The sequence below is a fragment of the Rissa tridactyla genome, chromosome 4 (assembly GCF_028500815.1).
Source record: "Rissa tridactyla isolate bRisTri1 chromosome 4, bRisTri1.patW.cur.20221130, whole genome shotgun sequence".
NCBI lineage: Eukaryota > Metazoa > Chordata > Aves > Charadriiformes > Laridae > Rissa > Rissa tridactyla.
The window spans coordinates 66,672,705-66,699,178 of record NC_071469.1 but is presented as its reverse complement, the minus strand read 5'-3'; the positions used below and the strand labels follow the sequence as shown (position 1 = coordinate 66,699,178).

At 38.6% G+C, this 26,474-nt stretch overlaps 2 protein-coding genes across 27 annotated transcripts in view; one reads left to right on the top strand and one right to left on the bottom strand.

Annotated features, from left to right (window-relative positions):
- Positions 1 to 550: 550 nt before the first annotated feature.
- On the bottom strand, positions 551 to 8,733 carry TIMM9 (translocase of inner mitochondrial membrane 9). Of its 13 annotated transcripts, none has more exons than XM_054201442.1 (6): positions 8,624 to 8,721; positions 7,657 to 7,768; positions 4,210 to 4,278; positions 3,774 to 3,869; positions 3,235 to 3,330; positions 551 to 1,063 (listed from the first exon to the last, which is right to left on the bottom strand). In XM_054201442.1, exons 3-6 carry the CDS (start codon positions 4,246 to 4,248, stop codon positions 929 to 931), a joined length of 366 nt encoding a protein of 121 aa, XP_054057417.1. In that variant the 5' UTR covers positions 4,249 to 4,278; positions 7,657 to 7,768; positions 8,624 to 8,721; the 3' UTR covers positions 551 to 928. The 13 variants fall into 13 exon arrangements, with proteins under 13 accessions (XP_054057417.1, XP_054057427.1, XP_054057425.1 ...); XM_054201452.1 differs by having other exon boundaries at positions 4,210 to 4,273; XM_054201450.1 differs by having other exon boundaries at positions 7,741 to 7,879; positions 8,624 to 8,707.
- Positions 8,734 to 8,769: 36 nt separating this feature from the next.
- KIAA0586 (KIAA0586 ortholog) overlaps positions 8,770 to 26,474 on the top strand; it is a 76,320-nt gene continuing 58,615 nt past the window's right edge. For 6 of the 14 annotated variants that reach the window (XM_054201410.1, XM_054201408.1, XM_054201409.1 and 3 more), the window contains exons 1-16: positions 8,773 to 9,326; positions 11,092 to 11,171; positions 12,257 to 12,323; positions 13,992 to 14,058; positions 14,733 to 14,910; positions 15,645 to 15,878; positions 16,406 to 16,574; positions 17,084 to 17,251; positions 18,873 to 18,993; positions 19,847 to 19,991; positions 21,470 to 21,511; positions 22,286 to 22,333; positions 23,090 to 23,316; positions 24,876 to 24,948; positions 25,269 to 25,529; positions 25,934 to 26,108. In XM_054201410.1, coding sequence (XP_054057385.1) covers positions 9,014 to 9,326; positions 11,092 to 11,171; positions 12,257 to 12,323; positions 13,992 to 14,058; positions 14,733 to 14,910; positions 15,645 to 15,878; positions 16,406 to 16,574; positions 17,084 to 17,251; positions 18,873 to 18,993; positions 19,847 to 19,991; positions 21,470 to 21,511; positions 22,286 to 22,333; positions 23,090 to 23,316; positions 24,876 to 24,948; positions 25,269 to 25,529; positions 25,934 to 26,108 — 2,368 coding nt within the window. In that variant the 5' untranslated portion in view covers positions 8,773 to 9,013. Of the gene's footprint in view, positions 9,365 to 11,091; positions 11,172 to 12,256; positions 12,324 to 13,500; positions 13,592 to 13,991; positions 14,059 to 14,732; positions 14,911 to 15,644; positions 15,879 to 16,405; positions 16,575 to 17,083; positions 17,252 to 18,872; positions 18,994 to 19,846; positions 19,992 to 21,469; positions 21,512 to 22,285; positions 22,334 to 23,089; positions 23,317 to 24,875; positions 24,949 to 25,268; positions 25,530 to 25,933; positions 26,109 to 26,474 lie in introns of those variants that run through there. The other 8 variants (XM_054201421.1, XM_054201420.1, XM_054201411.1 and 5 more) reach the window with 6 other exon arrangements.

The following is a 26,474-nucleotide window of genomic DNA, read 5'->3' as shown; positions in this document are numbered from 1 at the left end:
AACTGCCAGCAAGCTCAGTGTTTGGAATGCATCATGCTTGCATCAGACAAGCAAGCTGGGTCTGGAGGACCGCTGGGGTTGTCTGAAGGAATAAGGAGTGCATAGAAGTTGCCTTGGGCATAAGTGCTGCTAATGACCCACATCATAACCATGTAAATGCCCTGGTGAAGCATGAGGTAAAGATAACCTAGGGATAAGATGGCAGAGCATCTCTGCCTACCTGAACTCGTTAGTTACAGCAGTTGTCTGCCATTTATAACCACCCTTGGCTTGATGCTCTAATAATCACCATACAGCACTCTAGGAGAGTCAGAACAATCGTGAGGCTCTGTGAGGGTGGCTCAACAGAAGTTCTTCCCAAATTAAGAGAAAAACACATTCACAAATCCCGAGGCGCTGAAACAAAGTCACTAATTCTGTTATCAGCAACTTAAAGCAGCAATGAATGAACAAAACTCTGTAGGAGCCAAGGACTGAGGCCACAGAAAAAAAACCACTGCTCTCAAGCAGTGTCCTAAAAATCTATCTTTGGAAAGAACATACATACAAGTGTAGACTTTCCATTTATTTTACTTGAATTAAAAAAGTATATTTCCCATATTACACCTTTTCATCTGAACCAGTCCTAGCAGAAAGTATAGCCCCTCCCACCACCCTTGAAATTTAAACAGACAAACTTTTCCAGGGGCCACAGACTGGTATCAGTATTACTCCATTGTGGAGTGAAAAGGACCTCAGAAGCAGACTCCACTGCCAGTCCACCATGACTAACTTCTTGTTTAACCCTTCATGGCTTCCACTGTCTGAACAGCATCTACAACTCTCTTCTGAGTTGCTGGACATACATCCCAACAGTAGAAAATCCAAAATGTGTTCTTGCCCAGTGAACACTGGCACTGCTTGTAAACTCTGAACAGAGTGGTCTTGTCTAACGAGGTTGGCCAAGCAGTCCTGCTTTAGCTGCCAGAGCTTCGTTCTGCTGAATGTGGTACTCCTGAAATCTCATGGAGATCCTTTGTGTCATTTTTAAATACTTCTGTAGGCAGTGGTCTGAGCAAGTCATCTAGAAGAAGAGGGAAACAAAGGCTTCAAACAGTAATTAAACCCACTTCCCCAAACAGGACCCAAAACATAATCATATACAAGGATAAATGATTAGGTGACTACCTCTCATACTCTATGTTATGCCTCAAGATGAGGGCATAATTGTGCACAGCCTCTATATGCTGTGGAAAACGTGAAGTTTCATTTTTGAGAGATGTCTGAAATATCTTTTAATATTCATCCTCATATCAAAGTCTTTATGGAAGACATCTCAGATGTTGTAGATTGTACCATTTCATCCTTGGGCTCCTCTTGTGAAATTAAAGTATATAAAGCATTTTATTTCGCAATAAATACTAAATCTATTAGAATCTTCTGTTTTTAATTCTCTTTACAAACACATAGTATTTTTGACAGTCAAATATGGTCTGCTGTGTGCTAGCTTAGTTCAACCTTTTTTTGACCTTGTTCCTATTAGCTCTATCAGTTTTCTTGTACCTGCTTGGTTAACCTTCACAATAGCAACCAGAGCACCCTCTGCAGTTCTATCAAGTCAGCCGGACAGGGAAAGAAATACCAGGGCCTATTCCACCCATGGTATTATTTTTTTCATTTAGGGGGTGTGTGTCTTTAAGTGTAGAGAAAGAGTTATGAGGTTATTTCTGAGCAACAGTTCTACCAACAGTTCTACAACAACCAACAGTTCTATCATGGTTCTAAACTTGCTATCACTGTAAAAGTTAACCAATTTAGATAGATAGAAAAGAAAGATGACCACTTTGCATGATTACTAGAAAAACAGAAATTGCTTTGGTTCTGCTCAATATAAAGGGATGTGAAGAGCAGGGGGTCTGAAAATGAACAAGACAAAAAAACATCATGCAGCTATGCACGCCACCCACCCTTCTCGCTCTTCTTGGCCTCGCGTTGGCTACAGCAAAACCTGTTAAGCTGGAGTTAAGTCTGACTAGAAAACAAATTCTGGAACTACTCCAAGCCACTTCTCCCAGAGGGCATGGTATTTGTGATATGGTGCCCAGGGAAGTCTAGACTTGCAGTGCAGACTTGCTGTATGGAAGGAGGTCAGAAGTTGTTTTTTTAAATGTAGAATCTCAAAGGAGATTCATGGGGGTATTCTTCTTAATTATTTAATAAGAAACTACAACTTCAAATAGGAACATAGGAATTTCCATACCAGATCAGACCAGTGGTCCATCTAGACCAGTGTCCTGTTTCCAGCAGAGTGGGATACTCTGCAAGAAACCCCGTAACGGATAATTATGGGCAAAGCCTCCCATAAAACCAGTTTCTTCCTAGCCTCCATTGTTAACAGATGGCTCCTGTACAGCCAGATGTGGCCCCTTTGCAGATCACAGAAGCAAAAAAAGGCAGATCAGAATCTAAGAATATTTTTATATCTAAATAATCTTATATTGAATTCCCCTCCAGTAAGCATTCTTTGGTTTTGGATCCCCAGTCTTTAATGAAAGACTACACAAACCATTATTTTTAAAGAAATTCTTGTAACACTTTGGGTAGCAGAAGAAAGAACAATAATTCTCTACTAGAAATCAAATGCCATACCAGAAAGGTAAAGAGGTTGTGCTGCTAACACTTCTGTCAGTTCTATTAACTGACACTTCTTGTCTTGTTCAAGGAACTTAAAATGAGTTGGTAAAAGACAGTAACAAGACCTTATCTAGAATAATTCTGACCTCCAGAGTCAAAAATCCCACTAATGCAGATGCAGAGAATATCAGGGAAATTAGGAATCTGCCTTGGGAAGCTAAGAGAGCTTTCTTTAGCACAGCAAAAGCAAAGCTGAAAGGAGACATGATTTTTGCCTGTGTTGAGGAGTTAAAAGAGGCAGAAAATGCTCAACAGCTGCGGTTAGTTTAAAAATTTGAGTTTTTCTTTTCCCCTCCCAATGCCAGCAGAATCAAGCAAAGGTTACTATACTTTTTCTAATAAAATTACAAGATTCTGAAATAGCCTCTCAACAGGAGAGGCAAAACCCACACAACTGATCTTATCAAGAGCTTAATCTTTTTTTGCAGGTGACTGTGATGGAGCTCCCTGCAATGCAGAGAAGTGGATTTAACAGCCAGAGCTTTGGAGGCCTATGTTTCTGTGCCTCACTACGATGCAGGGAATGTGGGTAGGTAAACAAGTATTTCAGTAGGACTCTACCTTCAAAGAATGAGATGCAGGCTGTAGGTGGGCAACTTCCATGTCCATAAAGATACCACCCATCAGTAGCTGAGGCACCAGAACCTCCACGGGTAGCTCAGAGTATGAAACACACAGAATTGCAATAAGCAGCCAATACTCACAGTGAGATCAGGAAGATTCCCTCTCTGTGTACGTACTGAAATATGAAATACTGAAAAGAAGACAATGACAAAACCTCAAGAGGTCCTAGCCCATAGTTTGTCTGTAGCTGATGATCTAACACGTCAAAAGCACTTGGCTTTGTTTGGTTTCTTTTTGTAAACAGACTGTTAGGGTGCAAAGAAGTATTTGTCATCACCTTTGGACATACCTGAAGAAGCATAACTACAGACAAGCTATTTCTGCCAATAAAACATTCCTTCCAGACACCTATACTCCACTAAAGACTGCCACCTAGGTTTTTACATAGTTGAAAGATCAAAACTTCCTAAGTTGCTTCTGAAATTTGAATGCCGCACAGCAATTCTACTAAAGGCTCATTAAAAGCATTTACCTACCTCTTCTGGTTTAACCTCTCTGCTAGTGAAATCCTTTATGCAATCCAGGAAGCAATTTTCTGTAAGTTTATTGTATGTTCCAAGAAATTCCTTGAACTACAAATAAAAATTAAAGCGATGAGTATTAAAAAAATTCTACATTAGTTTCTTACACACAGCTGCATGGGCCATCTGGTGACACTAATATTTAAAGGACAAGTCACTAGAAAAATTTAGTATCAGTCAGAAGATTTCAGCACCAAATGCTGGTAATACTCAGATACTACGCTGTGTCTGTCAACAGTCAAATGTTTAAATTTTGGTTGCTTACAGAATTAGTCTTAACTCAGATGACAACGTAAACTTTTTGTCCTTCTCCATGCCCTGAACCTTTTACTCTATGTGACAAAGTAATACAAGATCTTCAAAGTCACCACTCATGAATACAGCATCTTACCTGCTTGATCTGATCAGATTCCGATATTTGTCCAGCCATATTCTACCGCCTGTGATTCACTCACCTATTCTGAAGATAAAAGCCAAGTTTCACACAAAAAGCATGTATATGAACTGCCACATTTTACAACAGAATGGAATTTTATATGTCCTAGAGGTGTGTTGAAAGTTTGCTAGCAAAGTTGCATTTAAAGACATCCACTTGAAGAAAAGTTATCTATGTGAAATGTATTCAGTTAAAAGAACATCCAAGATAATTACAGGTATGAAACCTTCCCAGACCCATCTGTTAACTGGTGTTCTTTAAACACTTTTTAAGCATTTCAAACAGTTAAAATGACTTAAAAAAAAAAAGGTATTTTATAAATGCTTTCAACTAGGGCAGGAGTGGGGGGAGAAACAAGCAGTAACATTTTCTAGCCTTATAGTTATAGTGACTTCGGATGTCATCTGTAAAAATAGTACGGAAAAAGGCAAGCAGGAAATGGTAGCCACTCGGAATAGACACAGCATTAGCCAGCTTGCATCAGAGAAGCAGACACCTGGTTTCTATGTAGCTGCATTCTCACCAAACACTTAAAACTAGAGCAAATGTTCTGGTCATTTAATGTAGTGAATTAAATGCAAGAAAGTATAGAAGAACGAGAATGGCCTTAAAGGAAGTGAAACAAAAAAGGGAATAATGAACAATCACAGATACAAGAATTTAAGCAAACATCCTCAAGGAAGACTCACTTTCCTAATCCAACACACTAAATATGTTAAGGCTTGAAAGCATCCCTGCAGGTTTCCTAGAAGGATACTGAAAGCTAGTCTTCCTTTTCTCTTAATTTACATATTAACACAAGTTAATATTACACATTGACAAGAACAAGATCCTTCAGTTTAATACACATCCACTTGTGGAAATGAATTTAGTACTGAAGTGTAATCCCTTTGTGAAATAAGTTCATTTAGCCCTTTAGCAAGGGCTACTTATAATTAATCTTGTATTATGCTTTGCCGAGTTTTGAGCAAGACATGCGTGTTTTAGAAAGCTTGAACAATTCCAGTCTCTCAGCAGGGGGAAGGGAGAGTGTAAGCAAGCCTTCTGAACAAGAAAAAAAAGGCATTAATTATTTCTGCAACAGAAAGAAAACTAAAAATAGCACTATGGAGCTCTCACAAGCATGCCTTCTCCCTACATCCCCTCCCAGTAGCAGAGTAATTATCACATCTGCCTCTTAACATTACACTTCACCACGACACAGGAAGCCAATTCAAGGATTGGAGGTAAAGAGATTCTTGGATTTAAGGCGCGTACCCCCACAACCAAGAATTTCTCTTGGGCAGGTAAGTCACACAGGTTATATTCAAGAAGAGCCTACAGGATACGGTTGCTCTGAAGAAACAAGGCATTACTCAGGTTAACGTAAACCTCTAACTTGTTTTAAGAGAGGTGGACATGACTATCAGCTGGGTCAACAACTAGTGAAAATGGATAGCAAGCCACTCTCTTATTTCTCAGCCTGTTTCAAGAAAAAACATTGACAATTCTATGAAGTCAGTGTAAGTAGATTATTAAATAGAACAGAAAAGACTTTTGTCCTCTCCCAAGCACAGAAAGCTAAAACTTCAACTGTCCATGCCATTTTCTCACAGTCAGTATTGCTTCGTGACGCTTGTTTGTAACGAGCCTGATCTTTTGTTCTTCTGTAACTAGTTTGGCAAGCTTAAAATTACAGATTTATTGAACTGCAGTTCCACAAAGCTTGAGAAATAGCTCTGATTTACATCAGCACAACAGCACTATCTGTTTTTAAGTGTCTGAAGCACTTGCCCCTCTACAGGTATTTTATACTTCCTACACAGCAGGCAGTGGAATTATATGGTTCTACTGCACCTCTTCAGTAGCTGTAAGTTACAGGCAGTTGCCTTAACATCTAAAATGTGCTACCTGAACATTCACAGAGATGCGCGTATCTGGTTTGTTCTTAAAAGTCTGTTAAATGTATTATTTCAAGTTTTCCTGTTGTTTGCCCCCTTTCCCTCCAGCCTGTGAAACACGAAAAAAAGAAGTGGTGAGAGAGCCCATTAGGGGGCTTGGCATCTTCACACCACAGAGCTTCTTACATAGCTGCTCAAATAACTCCAGCACGCTTCAGATTTAAACCTACACAGCCTGGATTACTCTCCTCTGTGATAAATGTTATTTGAAAATTCGGTATTGCACTTTTAAACATGTCACACATGTTTAAAAGCAGATATAGGCTTTAGCCTATTGAAACCTATTCTCCATGCAAGATCCACCCCAGCTACCTGGTTTAGAATCTGGAAAATGCTTCTAATACTTGATTCTGCTGCAGATGCCATTCCCAATGCCATGGTAACATGGACTTATTAGAGAGTGACTTTTTTTTTTAAAAAAAGCTAAAGCTTGCTTATTAAAAACAGTGATTATGTTAAGGATTCCATGCTAACCTGGGGCAATCATCTACCTGTTTCTGTAGGAGGAAAAGAAGCCAGAACTACAGAAGTCAGAAGTCTTCTAAAACTTCTTATGTGCGGGAATACAGCTTCCTCAGCTGTACCTCCAGACCTTCAGAAGTAGAAGGCTCACGAATGTAACTCCTAAGTGCTAATAACTGGAACAGAGCTTTTGATTATTATTACTGTACCGCTGGGTGGCTAAAAAGCCTGCCTCTGATTAACAGCTTTGAGTTCTTACAGGAGAAACATGCACCATAGACTGCAGTGAAGAAGGGTTTTTCCCACTAATATAATCAGTATTAGTGTTTATTACCTAATCTTGAATCAACAGTATCCTTTCCCACAGAAACTAAACAAAACCTGTGTTTTGAGGTTGTTCTTTTTCGTTTGGGTTTGTGTTTTTTTTTCCCAACATTTTTGCAAGGAGATACATTTTATTGGGGAAGAGGGTGTCTCTGGAGAGACACTATAAATCCATCATGCTTGTTGCCCTGATCAACAATCTGAATCAGGTGTAGGTACAACCTACTCCATATGTACAAGGCTGCAATTTTTTTAAACCTTCACTTCTAACTGTACATAAAGAACACCACGCAAGTGTTTCTGCATGTGCATAAAAGGGACAAATAAGAATAAAAATACCAAGTCAAAGGGATGTGTCCAGATAAAGCACCCACAGCTTGTAGAGAGAGTGGGGATTTTTTTATAATTGGGAATGACTAGGCTAGAACCTGACTGACATCAGATAAGAAAAATCTCATTGATTTAAAATGCTCTTTTACTGACGCTAATTGAACTACAAATACCTATGAAACCAGCAGGCTGCTAAACTAATCATGTAAAAATCAGGACAAGAAGCAATTTAACACTAAACTCCGGGTGCTGCGTGCCCGGGCAACCAACCCTCTGTCCTGCACCAGCCCAACGGAGCAGCAGTGCTGACCCCGCTGTGCCCTCCTCCCCTCCCAAGACGACTGACCCCAGCTCTCCCCACTCCCGGAGCGGCTCTGCTGCTCTCCTTCAGACTGGTGCTACGAATGCATTTACACAAAGGTCTTCTCACTCTGTACACAGTGATCTGTCTTCAGGGGCTGCTGGTGAAATGAGAAAGGGACTGGTCAGAAGGTTGCTGGATCATAAGTTGTACATGGTGCTCACGTTGTTGTAAGTCATGATCTCCTAGCTGTGGGCTAGACCCTGCTCTGAAGAAAAAAAGGTCAATGATAGAAAAGGTCTCCTAACGAGTTAACACTGCGAGTCTGAAACCAGACACCCCAAGAGCACCTTTGAACAGACTGAACACATGCAAGGGGATCTGCCCTAGGAGAAAATACGTATTTTTCCATAACTGGTCTACTATTTAGGTGCCCAAGGTACTTGTGACCCAATAAGATCAAAACCGAAGCTGGAGATAAAACAATTTCACCTTGATTTTTTTTTTTTTCTTACTACATCCTTCAGTTCTTGCTTTCAAGGGCACCTTGAGTTTCTTTATTCAGGCAGATACTAGCCAAGCCAAGCCCCAACCGGCAGGCCCAGAGCCCACTAGGCCAGTGCGGGTACACGTAACCAACTGCACCACCTGCTCTCCACCCACACCAAGGAAAAGACCAGACGGCCCCGGCACTGGAAAATGCCCCCAAAGGGACAGGATTTTCTTCATCCGGGGGACCTTTTTCCGTCCTTCCTGCCCGTCCCGCCGCGCCTCTCCCAGTGTCGGCCACACTTGGCGGCTGACGCCGGCCTGACGCCCTCACAACCCACACGCCACGCATCGCTGTACTTCACACCGCCGCAGGGCCTGCCATGAAGCCACGCCGGGTCGCCCGGGGCGGCCACTCCCGCCCGCAACAGCCCCTTCCGGAGACCCCCTCAGAGCCACCCGCGCGCGCACTCACCCGCACCCCCACAAGCCAGAACTGCGCGGAAGGGGGAAGAGGACTCACCGCACAGCGAATTACCACAGGCCTGGCTCTCCTCGGAGCTTAGCGCCCTCCTCCGCCCCCAGCACCGCCCTACCGGAAGCGGGCGGGGCTCGGGAGCAGGTTTCCCTGCGGACGCTATTGAGGCGCGGACCGTGCGCAGGCGCCGTTGCCATAGTGGCGGGCGCTTCCGCTGCGGGCGGTGGGGAGTCGCGTCAGGCCGCAGTGGAGGGTAGGTCTTTGCGGGACGCGTGGGGTGCCGTTCCCCGGAGCCTTCGGATTGCTTTCCCTGCGTGGGGGCAGGCGGTGGGGCAATAGGGGCGCCTACCGCCGTAGCGTCCGGCCCGCAGAGTCGGCCTCTTTGTCGGGGCGCTGCATTTGGGCTTCCTTCTAGATCTGTGTGATGAGATCCTCATGGAAGCGGAAAGCAATTTTAGCCTCAGCCAGGACTCCCTGTCCAGTCTCACGGCGGAGGACGTGCTCATTCACTCTACTAGTGTCCACAGGGAGAAACCCATCGGTGCTGCGGCGGGAGCTGGTGACCGTGTGAAAAAAGTGACGATCGCTGTCAAGAAGGTTTGCGAAGTGGCTTTTCCCTGCCAGGGAGCTGATGCGGTTTTGGCTGGAGGCGAAACACGCTGCGTTCCTTCAGTCTTAACAGCCAACAAGGCTCCGTGCGGGGGCGTAACCACCGGTACCTCCGGCACCCCCGGCAGCGCCGCGCCAGGTGCGTGATTTACCGTGCGTGTTCAGCTTCGGTTTGAGGTAAAACTGCTGTGTAGTGTTTTCAGCCATGTAGCAGCTCTGTAATTAAGGAGTTTTTGTGTTCTGGTACTGCAAATACCACCACTCTTTCAAAAGGTGTGTGCGTTTGTTTTCCCAAACTGTGTTTTTGCACATGAAAAGTGACTTGAGCAGGGTGAGGTGGTCAGTCAGAACTACAGTCTTGACTCCAGATTCCTAGTCCAATTAAATTAGGCAATCATCTTTATCAGAAAAACTGTGACTATCATCAGACGTTTCAAATATACTAGGCAGAAAGAGTTTAGGCAGCATCAACAGTGTTTGCATGCAGGGCCCTAAAGAATGTTAAAAAGATCAATGCCTTTCCAGTCTGTCACAGTTTTTAATGCAGTTTGTAGCTCATCTTTTTAGACGCTATATGTTTTTCTTCAATTTTATACCCTAAGTATAGTCAGCAGGCAGATCTGTGCCTAACTGAATATTGCTCCTGCCAAGAGACAGCTCTGAGTAGACCCAATATTTGGGTCGTCTTTGTGTTTTCATGGAATTTTGTGAATTAATTTGTGGTTTTATGCTGGAAGAGAGACCAAAGTGTTTTAAACACTTCTTTTTCTCTGCTTCTTTATAGGTGATTTTTTCTGGAGAGCTTGAGCTAGTAGATGTTCAAGCTATAGCTATACAAGCTTGCCTTTTTAAGGAAGAATTTATTAGGCATTTGAAACACGATACAATTTAAATGCTTGAAGTAGGCATTCTGAGAAAGTCATTCAGCTCTAATCTTTTTTATTTGTAGAGTTTTTGTAGGTTTTATAGAACAAAATGAGTTTCAAAGCTGGTCAATTAAACAACTATTCAAAAAAACTCTTAGGAAAAACCAAGTTTCCCTGCTAACTACCATAACTTTAAGTTTTACTTGTTAAAACTCTTTTTCTTCCTTTGTAGTCTTGGAAAGTAAACAAACCCTACCCCTTCTAAACCCCACCTGCTTGACACAAACAACGTTTGTTGGTCAACTACCTGTACCAATGAAGCTCACATAGATGAAGAAACAAAATGAAAAAAACCCCACAATTGCATCCTTTTCCGTAACTTTAAAAGAACGCCACTCATTTGTAGTAGTATTAAGTAAATAATTTTAAGTCTTTTTAATAGAATGAGACTGTAGTGATGTACCATGTACTCTTCAAATTAAAACCTGACACAATCTGTGCTACTTATCCAGTCCAATAGAATATGCATTTTGTTTCTTTAAAATACATATCAGTTGATCTTTGGAGTTTGTGGAGTTTTTGGGGTCACAGTTCAAACAGCTTCAGAAGATGTTATTTTTATAGTGTTAGAAAGATATATTAGTCTCTGACATAACTAAAATGTATACTGTCCTCAGTGTCCTCCTTCTGTAAGATATGTTGCCATATAGTTATAATTGTCTCTCTAGACAAGTAGCCTTCTATATTCCTGTGCTCTTTAGACTTGAATTTGAGTTAGACATTGTTGATTTTTTTAATGCTCTATTTTTCAGAGATTTTTTTCATATATTGTAAAACAAGCCTATAATGCAGGCTCACAGAATTCATTAACGTTTGTAAGCTTCAGCTTGATGGCTGTAGTCATTTGTGTTATGAAAGTCATTATGTTTACATATGCAAAGATACAGGCAGAGGAAAAATTTAGATTTGGGTTAGTCGAGGTATACTGAAAATGCATAACAAATCATTATGACCACAGTAAAACTGCTTTTATTTTAGGAGTCCTGAGTACTAAAGGACATACAGAATGCCTGCTTTCAGTAGGAAAGTCTACAGAGCCCGTGTTTTTATCACAAATGGTAAGAAAAGTTATTGCTGCTTCCTGCAATCCTGAACTAAGAGAACAGCATTTTTCTCAAAAAGTTGTAGCTCCTGTAAAAGCCTAGCAAATATTTGCCTCAGTTCCTGTACAATACCTGTGCAGCTGCTTTCCTCTTTGAGTTGCTGCTACTGTGATATTAATACTGAAATGTTTAGAGGGGCTTTGTTTACTGTACTGCTAGATAATTAATACCAAGATTTGTTTCTAAATTTTAGTGTGATTCTTACTTTGAAAAAGTGGTTGCACATGGCACAGTATTTGTTAAAAACCCTAAAACTCTTTGTAGATTTTTTTTTCCTCTTCATATTACAGATGAAATAGACATTAGTTTATATGGAACTCTTTAATACTTACAGTTAAATGGTTTATTTCCTTGTGATTTGTTTATTGTATCTTACATGCAGTGGAGACTTGTCTCTAGGACATCCATACTGTGATGAGTATGCATGAGGATAAAATTAACCCATGCTGTGAAAGGATTGCAGCAGAGTCTCTGCATGGCTTGAAGTAGAACTAGTGAGCTAAGCAAAAGTCTCAAAATGATGGTGGAGTGCTGCACCATCAAATAAGTTTAAGTAAGAGATTTTTACGTTCCTAACTTGCCTCTGTGATGCCTCACAGACTTTGATTATTCATGGGTTGCACTTAAAGAAAATTCAGCTCTGTCCCTTCAGTTCTACAATGTTATATGTGCTTAATTCTGTGTGCATGGGTAATCCTGCGTTGTTTGAGATTAGCAACTTGTATAAACTTAAGCATGTAGTTTCACTACTACTTCTTTGGCCATAAATGAGGAGAATACACTTAATCAGCACTTACAATATTACTGTTAATTTGAATTGTGTTTCTAATTCTTTTGTCCCTAAAGTGTCATGCGAGTTCTTGACTACAAAGTCCAGGTGATTTTGTTTTAGAGGTTTTAACGTGTTTTGTTCCAAGACCTTGTGTTAGTGTGTGGAGATGCTTAGATTTGTGTATTCAGCAATTCCATCTGCTGCTAAAATTTTGGCTACTCATACCAGAGGCTTTGATGTATGCTTTTCTGCTCTTCTTGTTCTGAAGGATCCTAGAGAAGCTACAGTACAAGAAGATCCTTCACTGCTACTGGAAGACAGCAGCAGACTTAAAGGTGAGACTCATTTATGCACTGCTACAGCCCCTTTATTTGTAAGAAAACTTATTAATTAGAGGAAAAAGGAGCTTTAATTTTATCTTAGGTATTTTTCTTCAATATGGAAACTTTTGAGTGAAAATATTTAAAGATTTCTTTGATAAAAAGATGATAATTGTAACTTGTATTCTTAAGTTTTGCAAATTTTATTTCAGTCTTGCTGGCATTACACTAGCTTATGTAACTCGTGATTAACTGAGAGGGACTTCTACCACTGCACAAGAATGTTGAGATTCCTTTTCCTAATTGACCTATTCGTGTCTCTGAACAAAGAATTTGGGGGCCACACACCTTGTTTGGATTCATTTTTGTGTTGTACTGCAAATGGATATTTTTCTGCAAGCAACCTACACCATGAAAAGTATATTTTTAATCCTTAAAAATCTAAGAAATCACATTGTCAATGCCTTTTCCTTCTGAATCTCCCAGTAAGTTTCAGTCAGGTTTGGGAAAATGAAGGCTTTTTAAAGAAAATACACTTTTGCAGGTTTCTTGGATATCTGTGGCTGTGTAGAGGAAAGAAACACAAATCTGTACCCCCATGTAAGGCCAAAAAGCAATACTTTAGTTTCCTCTTTGATGCTCCCAGAGGCAGCAGCTATCTGACTTATCAGTATGTGTGTACTAGCTGTGTGTAATTAGCAGTAGAGAAACACTGAACCTGCCACATCTGCCCAGCAAACAGTAGATGAAGGAAAGCCTACAATCCTTTTAGCATAATTTAAAGCTATTACAAAAATTTGTTGTGATTTATGATGACTGTGGGGAAAAATTCATATCATAGTTCTATTTTTTTTTTAATTAAATTTTTTTCAAGTTAGAATTTACGAGGTTTTATTGAATGGGTTGTCTGAGCTCAAGTTACCATTTATATGACATTTTCCCCCAAATTTTATGGAAGTAAGGTATTGTGATTTTCACAGCGAACTGATGCAGTGGAATGCCGAAGTTGAGACTCAATAGCCTTGGTGACTATTAAACAGGTATTCTTTATCGCAGCGCCGGGCACACAGGAGATTGGTCCACCTAATGTGCGCGCCAACTGATTTAGATGTACAGTTTAAATACATACTATGTATGCATATTCACTATTTTTCCAAAAAATGAGTACTTATTCATTACCTCATTATTACAGGTTACTGCCCACTCCGGCATGCACACTAGAGTCTCTCGGTGGTCTTCAGAGACATCTGGTGGTCGTTTACATCTGGTGTCGTGGACATTTAGTACTACAACTGTGGCATCTGCTCTTTGTACAGCCTTAAGGCACCCAGTCTCCTAAATTAAACTCCGACTTCAATTAGTTTACAGCTTTAATATATCAAACCCTACTTCAATATATCAAACCCTACTTCAATACCAAAATAGATTTTATTGATACCAGCATTCAATACCATATAAAATTGTGTTAAATGAAACCTACTCTTACTCTCATTATGATTTAAGTCTGCTACTTAGTGAAGGGAAACAATTTGTTATTGGAATAGATAATGTGGTTTGTTCAGGCAACAGATTGTTTGCATCAAAATTGTGCATGTAGTTGAAATAATGCTTTGTGTCTACTTCTAAAATAGACATTTTGTGTTAGTTAACTTGAGAAAGTATATTTTGTGTCCTTCCCCACAGATGATGTTTTTATTTCTCAATATGCTACCAGACAGAAAGAGGCTTTGAAAGCAGTATTAAAGCAAAAGTAAGTATGTGGTGGTGTTTGTGTCTCAGATGTTCTGTTTCTGTACAGATATATTACTATACTACTTTTTCAGTTTCTGACAAAATGCATAGCTGGTAAGGAAAAGGTATTGTTTATTTTTCTCTGTTAGTATTCTCTTTCTGTCTATGAAGGTGTTTTCAGTTTTTGTTATTCAGAGCTCGCTGGAGTATCTTGTTTATTTTGCATATTTTTGGTAATGCGTTTAGGCTATTTGAATTAATGATTTAATGATACAAGAGTCAGGCAAGATCTGCTCTGATAGATAATTAATTTTGTGCCAAAACCATATAATATTTTTAAAAACAGGTAAGGACACATGCTGTTTACCCATAAGCTGGAAGTCTTGAAGATCAGAAGTCTAGTTGGTCTTTGCTAGTGGTACATTGAAATTTGCAAAATACAACCTGTAAACATAGTCTTTGTTGTCGTTGTAGTCATCATAGGGAAATGCCTTTTATATTAGAATCTGTAACACAATCCTGAGAAATTTCTTGTGTCATGCTAAAAGATGAGAATAAAATAGTTTCTTGGATGTCAAGAGCTTCAAGGAGAAACGGTTATACAACTGGTGATATCAGTGCTGCATGTGGGAAATCATTTGCTTGGAGGGGGATGAAACAATGCTGTTTACAGGCACTTGCTTATTTTTATAGAGCTCAAAATGCTCCTGTACTTAAGGAGGTGAAGGTACAACTCTTAGGAAATGCCTCCACAGAAAAAAAGGAAAGTTCTGGTCATGAGACCAGGTCAGCATACAGGGAAGTTGATTCTGCAACAACCATCGCAGCAGCAACTGCTGCTGCAATTGCTACTACAGCTCCGCTTCTTAAAGTAAGTAGCTTGTGGTAATACTAATTCTTTGTCCACTTAAGATAGTAGATGTTTTAAGCACACCTGAAATTGTTTGTAGTAGAGCCACTACATTCAGTAGACTGAATGTGTCTGCTTACTGATTTCTGTGTGTTGATCTTCTCAGTCTTACTAAGCAATATACCAGAGAGAACTACTTTGAATTTGGCTAAATGGGCAAATGGACAGACACCATTTGATTTAGCTTTTAGAGTAATTTCATAATATTGCTAAACCACCAGACATTAGGGGTAACTAGGATTTTGTTTCTTTTGGGAAGCAAATAGTTCCATGGTGGTGGGAAGGATGTTTTGTTCTCCTCACAGAATGGTTTGGGTTGGAAAGGACCTTTAAAGGTCATCTAGTCCAACACCCCTGCAATGAGCAGGGACATCTTTGACTAGATCAGGTTGCTCAGAGCCCCGTCTAGCTTTATCTTGAATGTTTCCAGAGATGGGACATCTACCTCTGGGCAACCTGTTCGAATGTTTAAGCACCCTCAATGTAAGAATTTCTTCCTTCTGTCTAGTCTAAAACTACCCTCTCTTATTTTAAATCCATTCGCCCTTGTCCTGTTGCAACAGGCCCTGCTAAAAAATTTGTTCTCATCTTTGTTATAAGACCACTTTAAGTACTGAAAGGCTGCATGCTTGCACCCCTTTTGCAGTAAGGAGTGTTTTTCCTTTTTCTTTTTTTTTTTTTTTTTTTTCTCCCAGGTTCAAAATGAATTGGAAGTTAAAGTTAACTCAGTTTCAGAATTACTTCATAAACTACAGGAGACAGACAGACAATTGCAGCGTGTTGCTGAACAGCAAACAAATACAAAGACTCGATGTGAGAAGCCCCACTGTGATGAAGGACTCAGTGAGCTTGCAAAACAAATGAATGTTTTCATGGTACAACGGATTCAACATTTGGAAAAGTTACAGGAGCAACAAATGAATATTCAGGTATCTAGGTATCAATGCAGAACCTTTAGCTTAATCATTTTTTCTGTATCTCGGTGTTAATGTTATAATAATTTGTGTTGTGTCTTAGTATTAGAAAGAAAGATCCAGTGGCCACCACATGAGCTTAGAGATTTTTGGGAAAAATTTTATTTCTGTCATTGTCCCAGATACCTGCTCCCCTTCCCCCCGTATTTTTTGTCTCTGTGGAAAGTAGATGCAAAAATTGTGAAATGTTCTCATTCCCACTAAAATTGTTTAGAGGTTTGTTATTGAAGAAACTTTCATTTAATAAGTAGCCAGTCAGACTAAACATTTAAGAGCCATTATAAATTGTTTCTTTGTAGAGTCCTCCATGCTTTTTTGAAAGGCAGAATAATATCCAAGGACATCTGTGTTCCAAGGTTGTTGTAAATGACTTCTCTCAAATAGCATGTCAAAATCTGTTTAATATGATTACATGGCAAGTATTAATGCTTAGAGATTTACTTGGGGGAAACTAATGCATAATTTGTAACTTTGTCTCTTAGTCTCATCTCATTAGCTCTGCAGTCAACATGGGTGGCTTACAGCAAATTCAGCTACCTTCTTCCAGTCTCATGACAAAACAGTCTGGGAAGCCAGAACAGCAATTTCTTACTAGCGAAACGTCTTCATGTCAGGGGAGTTTATTTCCTACCAGTGGTCCACCTGCCCAAGGTGAACACAAACTTTTAATATCTTACTTCCAGTATTGGTTTTGCATTAATTTTGTTTCCATTAATATTGGATTATACATCACATCGGTAATAAGTAGTAAGCATTTCTTCTGTATAATTGATTTTATTACCTAAAATACTGTCTAACATATACCACTTTTTCTGAAAATGTTCCAGTTTAAATTAAAGTGAAAGTTTGGTATTTACTAACTGTTTAGTATGCACCAAGAGAGGCCTAGACTTAACCTAAAATAATCTTACTGAGAAATAACCTATGTGGAAGCCTGTAATGAACTAGCTCATACTATAGTTGTTTGGTGGGTTTTTTTGATCCCTTTATAATAGCACTTGTAAATATGAAACTTTCTTCCTTTTTACTTTTTAACTAGTTCTGTAATGTTTTGCGTTTTTGTGAAAAATTCATAATCTCGGCATGGTTTTTTCTAGATTTTTTTCCTATGAAGAAAATGGTTAACATTTAAATAACTTCAATTTTCTTTTCCCCTGAAGAGTATTCAAGCCAATTTCAAAGGCATGGCATTCATACACAAAAATCTCCCCTAAAGACACCAGTTCCTCGGAGATGTGCTCCAGAACCTGTATCAAAAAATGTGAAAATCTCAAAGAAAGAAAACTCTGTAACAGAAAAAGAAAATATTCCCAAATCCACGCGTGAAGGTACTGTAAGACACTCCTGTCCTCCACTGGCATGAATAGTATGGCCTGAGGTTTACTTTGTGTGGTCTTCACCTAATGTGAGCTGCTGGGTTGCTGCCACTTAAATACGTATATTCAGAGTATTTGAAAGTATTTCTGGGAAGGGTTAATTTTGTGGATAAGTCTCTTGTTCTTAACTAACTAAAGACTTAATGACAGTACTGATCTAACCTATAGTGTCTTAACATGATTGCTGACTGAAATGTTTTCTCAGATGAAAAATTGAATAACTGTTCATTGCCAGGATTAAGGAATATTATATAGACTAATGAAAATCTTGGAATGTACTCAATAACTTAGTCATTATAATTGGCTGAATTGATTATTATTTTTTTTTCATAAAAACATGCATACATAGGGTCTCTATGCCATCATAATGAAAATAGCATTTGTAAAGCAAAGGAAGTAATTTTCTTTTACTGCTTTTGATCATTTTAGTGGCATGAAACTCAGTTTTGAAGATTTCATCAAAACATAAGGCATCTTTTTTTAGCTGGTTGTGTTTAGAATTGCTTGAAGATCTAAGATTGAGGAATAACATTTAAAAGATGCAGCCATTGTACTCTGTCCCAGACAAAATGCCTGTTTATGTCTTCATCAGATCTTTCTCAGACTGCTGCTTCTATCTCTTTTTTTTGGTTTTTTTTGGGTTTTTTTTGGTTTTCTTTGTTTGTTTTTTTTTTCTTTTTTACAAAGCTGCCACGTATTTCTATTGTTCCATCCATGAGTCCAGGAATAAATGAGATAAGACAAAGGAAAAAGAACAAATCTGTGACATTATGGATAGAATGTTTCTCTGTGACTCGCTGAAGTGCTGTCACGGTTTCGTTTATCTGTTTTCTGACTTTGCTAATGTAAAGCAATCATAGTAAGATAGATTAGGGTGCATGGTTTTACGTGCCTTGTCTTATAGAATCATAGAACGTGTTGGTTTGGAAGGGACCTTTAAAGGTCATCTAGTCCAACTCCCCTGCAGTAAGCAGGGACATCTTCAGATTGCTCAGTAACTCACCAAGCCTGACCTTGAATGTCTCCAGGGATGGGGCCTCCACCACCTCTCTGGGCAACCTGCTCCAGTGTCTCACCACCCTCATTGTGAAGAGCTTCTTCCTAATGTCTGATCTAAACCTGCCCTGCTCTAGTTTAAAGCCATTGCCCCTCATCCTATCGCTATGTGCCCTTGCAAACAGCCCCTCCCCAGCTTTCTTGTAGGCCCCCTTCAGGTACTGGAACGCCACTATAAGGTCTCCCTGGAGCCTTCTCTTCTCCAGGCTGAACAGCCCCAGCTCTCTCAGCCTGTCTTCATAGGAGAGGTGCTCCAGCCCTTTGATCATCTTCGTGGCCCTCCTCTGGACCCGCTCCAACAGGTCTGTGTCCTTCTTGTGCTGAGGGCTCCAGAGCTGGACACAATACTCCAGGTGGGGTACTTTATCTGAAGTAAATCTGTATTTTAAAATTTAAAAAATTATTTTTACTGTCCTTGGTGATTTTTATATAATGGTGAAATACCTGGAGAGAAGAGAGTATTAAATATATTGAACAAACTTAACAGTAAATGTAACTTTCCTTTTTTCTGCCTCAGGTGAAGGGAGGTTTCTTGAGCATATTCTGAATTCTCAAGAAATGCCACTGAGGCAAACAGAGTTTTCCGAGAGGACAACATTAAATAGTAATAAAAGGAGCTGGCATTCTGAGAGAGACAGGTAAATAAATGTAGCAATCCAAAATTGAGGAAGATTTTTTTCTTATTATTTGTTTTAATAAAATTGAGGAAGGTGTATTAGATATTGATGGTGTAATGGAGTCACTGGTGTGGTTCTTGAGTCTGAAAAAGCTGTGCTTGAAGTAAAACCCTGGAGCAATGGTACTTCTATGCTAGTTTTGCATTTCTGTCGTACTGAAGGTAGATGAAAGCTCGTCGCTAAGGAATTCATAACACCTTTCTCAGAGGTCAGTGGGTCTCACGTGAAGTGCTTTTGTCTCTTGTGAGTGTATTTATTCTATTGCAGCAGGTTGTGGGGTAGTGTCAGGGAGCCAGGCATTGTGTTGAAGTGGAATGGCCCTTGTCAGTGTGACTCCAAGCTGCCTGCTTATGGAGCAGCATCAGTCTAACAGTTTCTGAGGTTTAGAGTGAGTTAGGAAATTTTTTTAGCCATCCAGTCTGAAACATATTTTCCCCAGGCAATAGTTTGGTGTTATAATTTTGCTAATATAATGAGAGACAACTACATTGATACTGTCTTACTTATGATAGTATAGACAAAAATGTTAATTGCTTCAAATGGAAAGGTATCCAAAATTTAAATTTTGTTCTGCTAGATCTGAATTTTAGATGTAGTTTCACTGTTCAAAATACAAGGATACAGCTCAAGGTGTTAAGTGTTTAACAGAGAAAACCCAATAACCTGTCTTTAACCTCAGGTGAAAAAGCCAATTCCATTTCATATAAAGATTGTGTATTCTTGCATTTTAAATTCATGCTTAGTTTCAAAGTTAGCTACTTTCTTGGGCCATGTGAGGAGCTGTGAGACTTATTAGGAGTCTTTCTCCCATCAGGCATACTGCTTTGCATACAGACTCACTCCCAACTTTTGAAAGCTCCTTCCAAAACTGCAATTCAGTTGAGAAAACAGTGAAGAAAGCAGATGATTTACTTCAAGATCTTGGCCAGTTGAGAAGAGAAATGCATGATGTGCTACAGGTAAAGTCCATGTCATCAGAACGGCCAAGAGTTTGAATAAGGGCAATAGAAAATGTGGAGAAAAACTTAGAGGTCTGGTATCAATAGAAGTGTTGCCCTTGCTTCTACCTCTGTAAAAAGACTGATGTTTGCTTACAATTACTTGAAATGTTGCAATCTTTGTATGTAGAAGGGCTTTGAGCCTGAGTAGTGCCTGAATATGCAATGGACTAGACTGTAGAGACTCTTACTGCCATTCTATCAAACATAAACCGGTTTAAAAAAAAAAAGTTTTATTTATTTGTTTATTTTAAGGTTTCGGATATTTTCAGTGTCTGTTTTCTGCTTGCTGTCTTCCTGTGGTTGTACAGCTACAGAGCTGATGTAGCATTCCCATTTGGGAAAGAATAATGTTCTATTTATCTGCAGCCAACTTTAGGGATGACTTAAGCTACTTCCTTTATCATTTTGCCATTTCTTTTTGTGAGGAGTGCTGTTTCTAAAAGAATTGCTTGGCGTATATCATTGTATTGTTTCTCATGCTAATGATTTTGTATCTTTGGTGCTAGAATGGTTCTGTGTGGCAACATGTAATGTGTCTGGCTTCTGAAAAGTGAGGCTTTTATCTGTTTGTTAACCTGGTTCCATGTGGAAGCAAGGTATACCTGATCGTTTAGCCTGTTTCCTGTGGTCCTCTCTGCGTAAATGGAAGCTGTGGGAAAGAAGAGAGACTTGAATGTCTGCAGATTTGTGAATTGGCGTGGAACATAATAGATTGGGTTCTGTTGGTTTGCTTCTGTGGTTGAAGGTTTCAGCTTGTATATTTCCCTAAAAATACTGTGTATTATGTGCCAGTTATTTGTCACCGTATCTTCAGAAAACATAGCTTCGTCTGTTATAGCATAGCTGATGCATTGTTTTATAGACTTTGTAAGATAATAGTGGATTGCACATTTAACTGTTCTTACTAGTGAGAGAACCAATGTCATGTGCCCCATTTATTTTGCAAATATTTGCTTATCACTATTGCTAAAATCTTACATTGAATAACATACCTTAGTATAGGTAGCACGGAACAGGAGAAGATGGGAGAAGGATTGGCAGGTGAGAAAGACATAGTTGACATAAACGGATTCAAATATCTTCTTTCTTATGAAAAAAGTCAATAGGAAGACAGAGATGGTGACTTCAGCAAATGCGGAATTGAGTCAATTAGATACTTAGCTATTGACTTCTCATTATTAAGAGACAGATCGAGTGAGAAAACAAATGCTTGGGATAAATGACTGATAGCTTTGTCATACAAGCAAATGAAAGGCCTGAATTAACTGAGACAAGCTGAGATGGAACAGAAGGTGGTGCTCTAATCCAGAAGAAGTTTACAGTGAGATTTAGTAGTTCACAAGGAATTCATTGTGCTCATTTAAATTGATCAAATTATCTACTCTAGATTTTACCTTATCTTTAAATAAGTTTCAACATCTCTTCTGTCTTTTTAGGAAGCAAATTTATGGAAATCAGACATGAATGATCTTATTAAGGTATACCTTGAATTTTTATGCTTTTTTTTAAAATACTGTAATACCGAAACAGTTTTTAATAGGTTTGCAATAAGATAATAGTACAATAAGTATTTCATATCTGTATTTTTTTTTTAAAAAGTTGCTCTTATGTACAGATTACATTTCTCAAAGCAAGATTTAACGTGTTCTTTGACTAGTTTTACTCAATGTTAGTAAGCTATCTTGAGGGAATAATACAAATGTCTGGCAGAAAGCTGCCCCCTCAAGATGGGCATGGTATGGACTGCTAATACAATTACCATTTCATGATCTGAGTTTAATTGGCAAGTCTGCATCATGTTGCGGTTGAACATGTATCTGTATTGCTTATGTTTTCTCACAAATTTCACTTGTCTTACTGAGGTATTTGTCAAAAAGCTTCATTTTGAAAATGAAAACCTATATAAAATTGGTAAATAATTTGGTATATTGTCCTTTTCTCACCAGGCAAAACCAAAATCATGGGATCAGTGTGTTGATTTCTATTTTATGTCCATTTTGCTTTGGCAGTACACCTGTTAGAACATAAACTGTTGTTTAATTCTGATTTGAAAAAAAGAGTAGCCTTAAAGCCCAAACTGATTTTTGTTCTGTGAGTTTTTTTTTCCTGTTCATTCAGTTGATGCTTTCGGAGTCTACTCAAGTTTGTGGATTTTGGTTTTTTTGTTTGGGGATTTCTTTTTCTTTACTTTTTTCTTTCTCTTTCTTTTATCACTTTTTAACTTTTTTTTTCTTCCTTTCTGGAAAACAAAGCACTCTATTTGGGGCCCTCTGGATTTCATCAGGAGCGTGAGAATGAATGTGAGAACTATAGCTGTATGGCTCCTTGTTTCCCATGTACTTGTATCCCTTCTGTTTGTATTTAGCAGCTAATATACACTCATTTTTTATCTCTGTAAAAGGGTTATGCAAAGTTAAAGGCTGATAGTTACTTCATTGTTTCTTATAAAAAGTAAAAATCAGGGAAAGGAGGAGAGGATCATGGTGCTGTTGAGGGCGTTTATTTTGTGTTGTTGTTAAAACTTATGTATATTACCTGGTATTTCTTGGGTAGATGATGCCAAATCATAGAATAGTGTGGATTGGAAGGGACCTTTAAAGGTCATTTAGTCCAGCCTCCTGTGCAATGCACAGGGACATCTTCAACTATATCAGGTTGCTTGGATAAGTGCATATATTTAGAGGACTTAGGCTTTTATTATGCTTTTAATTATACTTAAATACTGTTACATGGAGAGATTTGCATGTATTACCTACTTATTGTATCTAATTGCCATTTTTTCACATGCATATTTTCATCATTAGCATTGCTTCTCATACATGACATCATCTAGCATTTGAGAGCTTTTGGATGTCTTTCCATTTTCTTAACTTCTAAATATATTTGCATCATACTGAAAGTTGTTGAGTAATTGAAGCTGATGATAATGCACATGGATGGTATTTCAATGATGGGTATTGATTTGATAATAGATTAATAGGAATTCTGATCAGTGTGTAGAAAATTGAAATTACAATCTCTGATTAAAAGCTAGTGGTTCTGTTTTTTGATTTTAGTCAAAAAAACCTACTGTTGCCTCTAATCTTCCTGAACATCATCAGCTCAATAAACCATTCATTCTTCAAAATGTTAAAGTGCCAAAATCTATTCTGAGGAATGCTGAAAGGATTTTGAGAGGAGTTCAAAACAATAAAAAAGTTCTTGAAGACAATTTGGAAGCTGTTATTCATGCAAAAGATGGGGATGCCATGTATACTTTTATTAACGTCTTGACTACAAACAGGTTAGACCATATTATTCTGTGCTTTGTGTGGCTACTCACTGTATGTGCTTACCTTTTATCAACTCTCTTTCAATTTTTTTAATTCCGCGCATTGAAGAACTAGTGCAGTTCCCTGGAAAAAGTATTTATTGATTGTTCTTTGCAATCATGAGATGATTCTTTTGAATGTCAAATGTTTTTTCACCCTTCTGATGTGAATTGAATTTTTTGACCGATACCTGTTACTTCTTGGTATGATCTATGCTCCAGAACTTAAATCTGAATTCTGAGACCCTGTTATCTGGACAAACTGCTCTGCTCTTATGACAAGAGGGCATTTAGCTTTTTATAGACAGACTTGCATTAATAGGAAAATTAAGCAGTAATTTCATAATTCTAAACAGAAGTGTCTTCGTTATCCTGTAAATGCTACAGAATTAGACATCGTACAGCAGATCACTGGCTTTCGAACTTTTGCTTAGTTAGTTGTGTTAATGTCATGGTTTAATCCTGACTGGCAGCTGCTTGCTCACTCCCCCCAGTTTAAACAGGGGAGAGAATTGGAAGAGTACAAGTGAGGAATAAAAACTCATGGGTTGAGAAGAAGACAGTTTAATAGGTAGAGCAAAGGCTGCACACGCAAGCAAAGCAAAACAAGAAATCCACTCACTGCTTCCCATTGGCAGGCAAGTGTTTAGCCATCTCCAGGAAAACAGGGCTCCATCATGCATAATGGTTACTTAAGACAAATGCTATAACTCCAAACGTCCTCCTGCTTCCTCCTTCTTCCACTAGCTTTATATGCTGAGTATTATGTCATATGGTATGGAATATCCCTTTGGCCAGTTGGGGTCAGCTGTCCTGTCTGTGTCTTCTCCCAGCTTCTTGTGCATTCCTAGCCTGCTTGCTGTCAGGGTGGTGTGAGAAGCAGAAAAGGCCTTGAGAGCTTAGCAACACGTGAGAACACCAGTGCGGTATCAACAGTATTTCTCATCCCAAATCCAAAATGTAACACTATACCAGCTGCTAGTAAAAAAGTTAACTCTATACCAACTGAAACCATCACAGTTAAATATTCCTGCTTGAATCATAATGAAAGTTTACCTATTAAAATGCTCCTTAATCTTGTGTTTTTAAAGGAAGGTGACTATTCTCTTCATGTAAATATTTTTTCATGCATGAAAGCTGCTATCATTATCCTTTAGAGGAAGTAGTAATTTTTGTTATCTTCTTTTTGTCATTTGAGTTTGGATGGTTTTTTTGCGTTGTTTTTTCAGGTTTTGATCAAAATGGGAACTGACACGGGGCTGCCATTTATTCGTAGATGTATGTAATAATGATAGAATATACAAGTTGGAGGGTGGGGTTTGCAGGTGGCGTTATGTAAGAACAGATTTAGATTTGGGAAACTCGGATAGGGTATGCTTAGTGCCTTTTGGAGGCTGTAGGGTTATATAATCTTACTGTCTCTGTGTTCTGGGTTTCTCTTTTTGTAGTGTTTATAGGTCACTACTTTCCCAGGATGAAATCTGTGCAATTTAAGAAGCAGTGGCCTAAAATACTTCTTTCTTCTATTTCAGAGACGTATTGGAAGAGATTCGTATCAGAAAGACTGTGGATAAGTGGATTAAGGCAATGAGTATAGAAATCCAGGTATGCCTGGAAAAAATGAGTTCAGGTTTTTGCATTATATTTTTCCACGTTACATTGTTCTTTCATGTCAGTAGTTAAACATGATTCACTAACAACTTGAAAACATGAGAAGACTGCTTATTATTACTAACATGTACTATGTTATAATAAAATATTTACCTCTATTCTTAAACTTCCATTGCTTAATGAAAATCACTGGTCACAGTTGCTGGCTAACATGAAAAACAGGCCATTTCTCAGAACTTCAAAGTTATACGCAGACTCTTTTGATAGCCTTGAAGATAAAATCTGCTTTTATTATGTTTATGTTTTATCATTAGGCTGAAATGACAAGAAATGATTCGAAACAAGGGAAATATCATCAAAAGGTCCCATGGATCAACAGAACGCAGAACATCAAGGCTATGAAAACCAATAAAGAAATTAAAGCAAAAACTCAAAAAATCCAAGGATGCTCAACAAAGAATCCTTTATCTGCAGCTAAGCCATTGCAGAGGCAAGGAGAAGATAATATGAGCAAACAGATGTTTAGAACTTACTTTTCTTCTGAAAGTTTGCAGAGGAAAGAAAAAAGGGCAGCTGTGAGTTCCCTATGCTTTAGATTGCAGTATTCATGTGAAAAAATGTTTGTATCTGTAACTGTAATAATTTTGAATGAAAATGGTAGCCCTGTCCTGTGCATTTCTGTTGTCAGAATTGTCCTTGTTTTCACGTGCTGTAAAAGCCTAAGCTGAGTGTGTATAACAACGTAGAATTCATTGTCATGTTATCAATTTGTCTTAACCAGCACCTGCTATTTTATTCAGCTGTTGGTAAGCTTCTTTTATGTGTTATGTATGCATAAACTTTCATTTGTGCTTGTAACTTGTACTGTTTCTTGCAGAACTTCTTATTTTTTTCTCTAGACTTTTGCAACACTACTTGTGTTCAACTTTTCATACATGAAGAATTGTAAACTATTATTATTTTTTTTGGTGTGTGTCAGGGACCTGTGAATGGAAGTGCAATGATACAAAATGAAGACTATCTGTATCAAGTTTATGGGAAACCAATTTACCAGGGCCATCGTAGCACACTTAAAAAAGCACCATATCTGAGATTCAACTCTCCCTCTCCCAAATCTAAACCTCAAAGACCCAAGGTGATAGAGTGTGTTAGAGGTAAGTAGTTCTTTGATGTCAACAGGGTGTTCCTTCCCAGATTTTCTATTGGGAATTCCTTGTATAGATGAAACTATTTAATCGTAGTTCAGCTTCGTCGTAGCTTCAATTTAAAGCTTAAGCAACTGCAGTAGGCTTCCCAGAGAGGTGGTCGATGCCTGGTGCTTGCTGATGTTTAAGAGGAGTTTGAAAAATGCCCTTACTACCATGCTTTAACTTTTAGTCATCCCTGAAGTGGTCAGGCAGTTTGACTAGATCATAATTGTAGTTCCCTTCCAACTGGACTATTCTATTCTATTCTATTCTATTCTATTCTATTCTATTCTATTCTATTCTATTCTAAAATGTGCTCTTTTCAAAACTAAA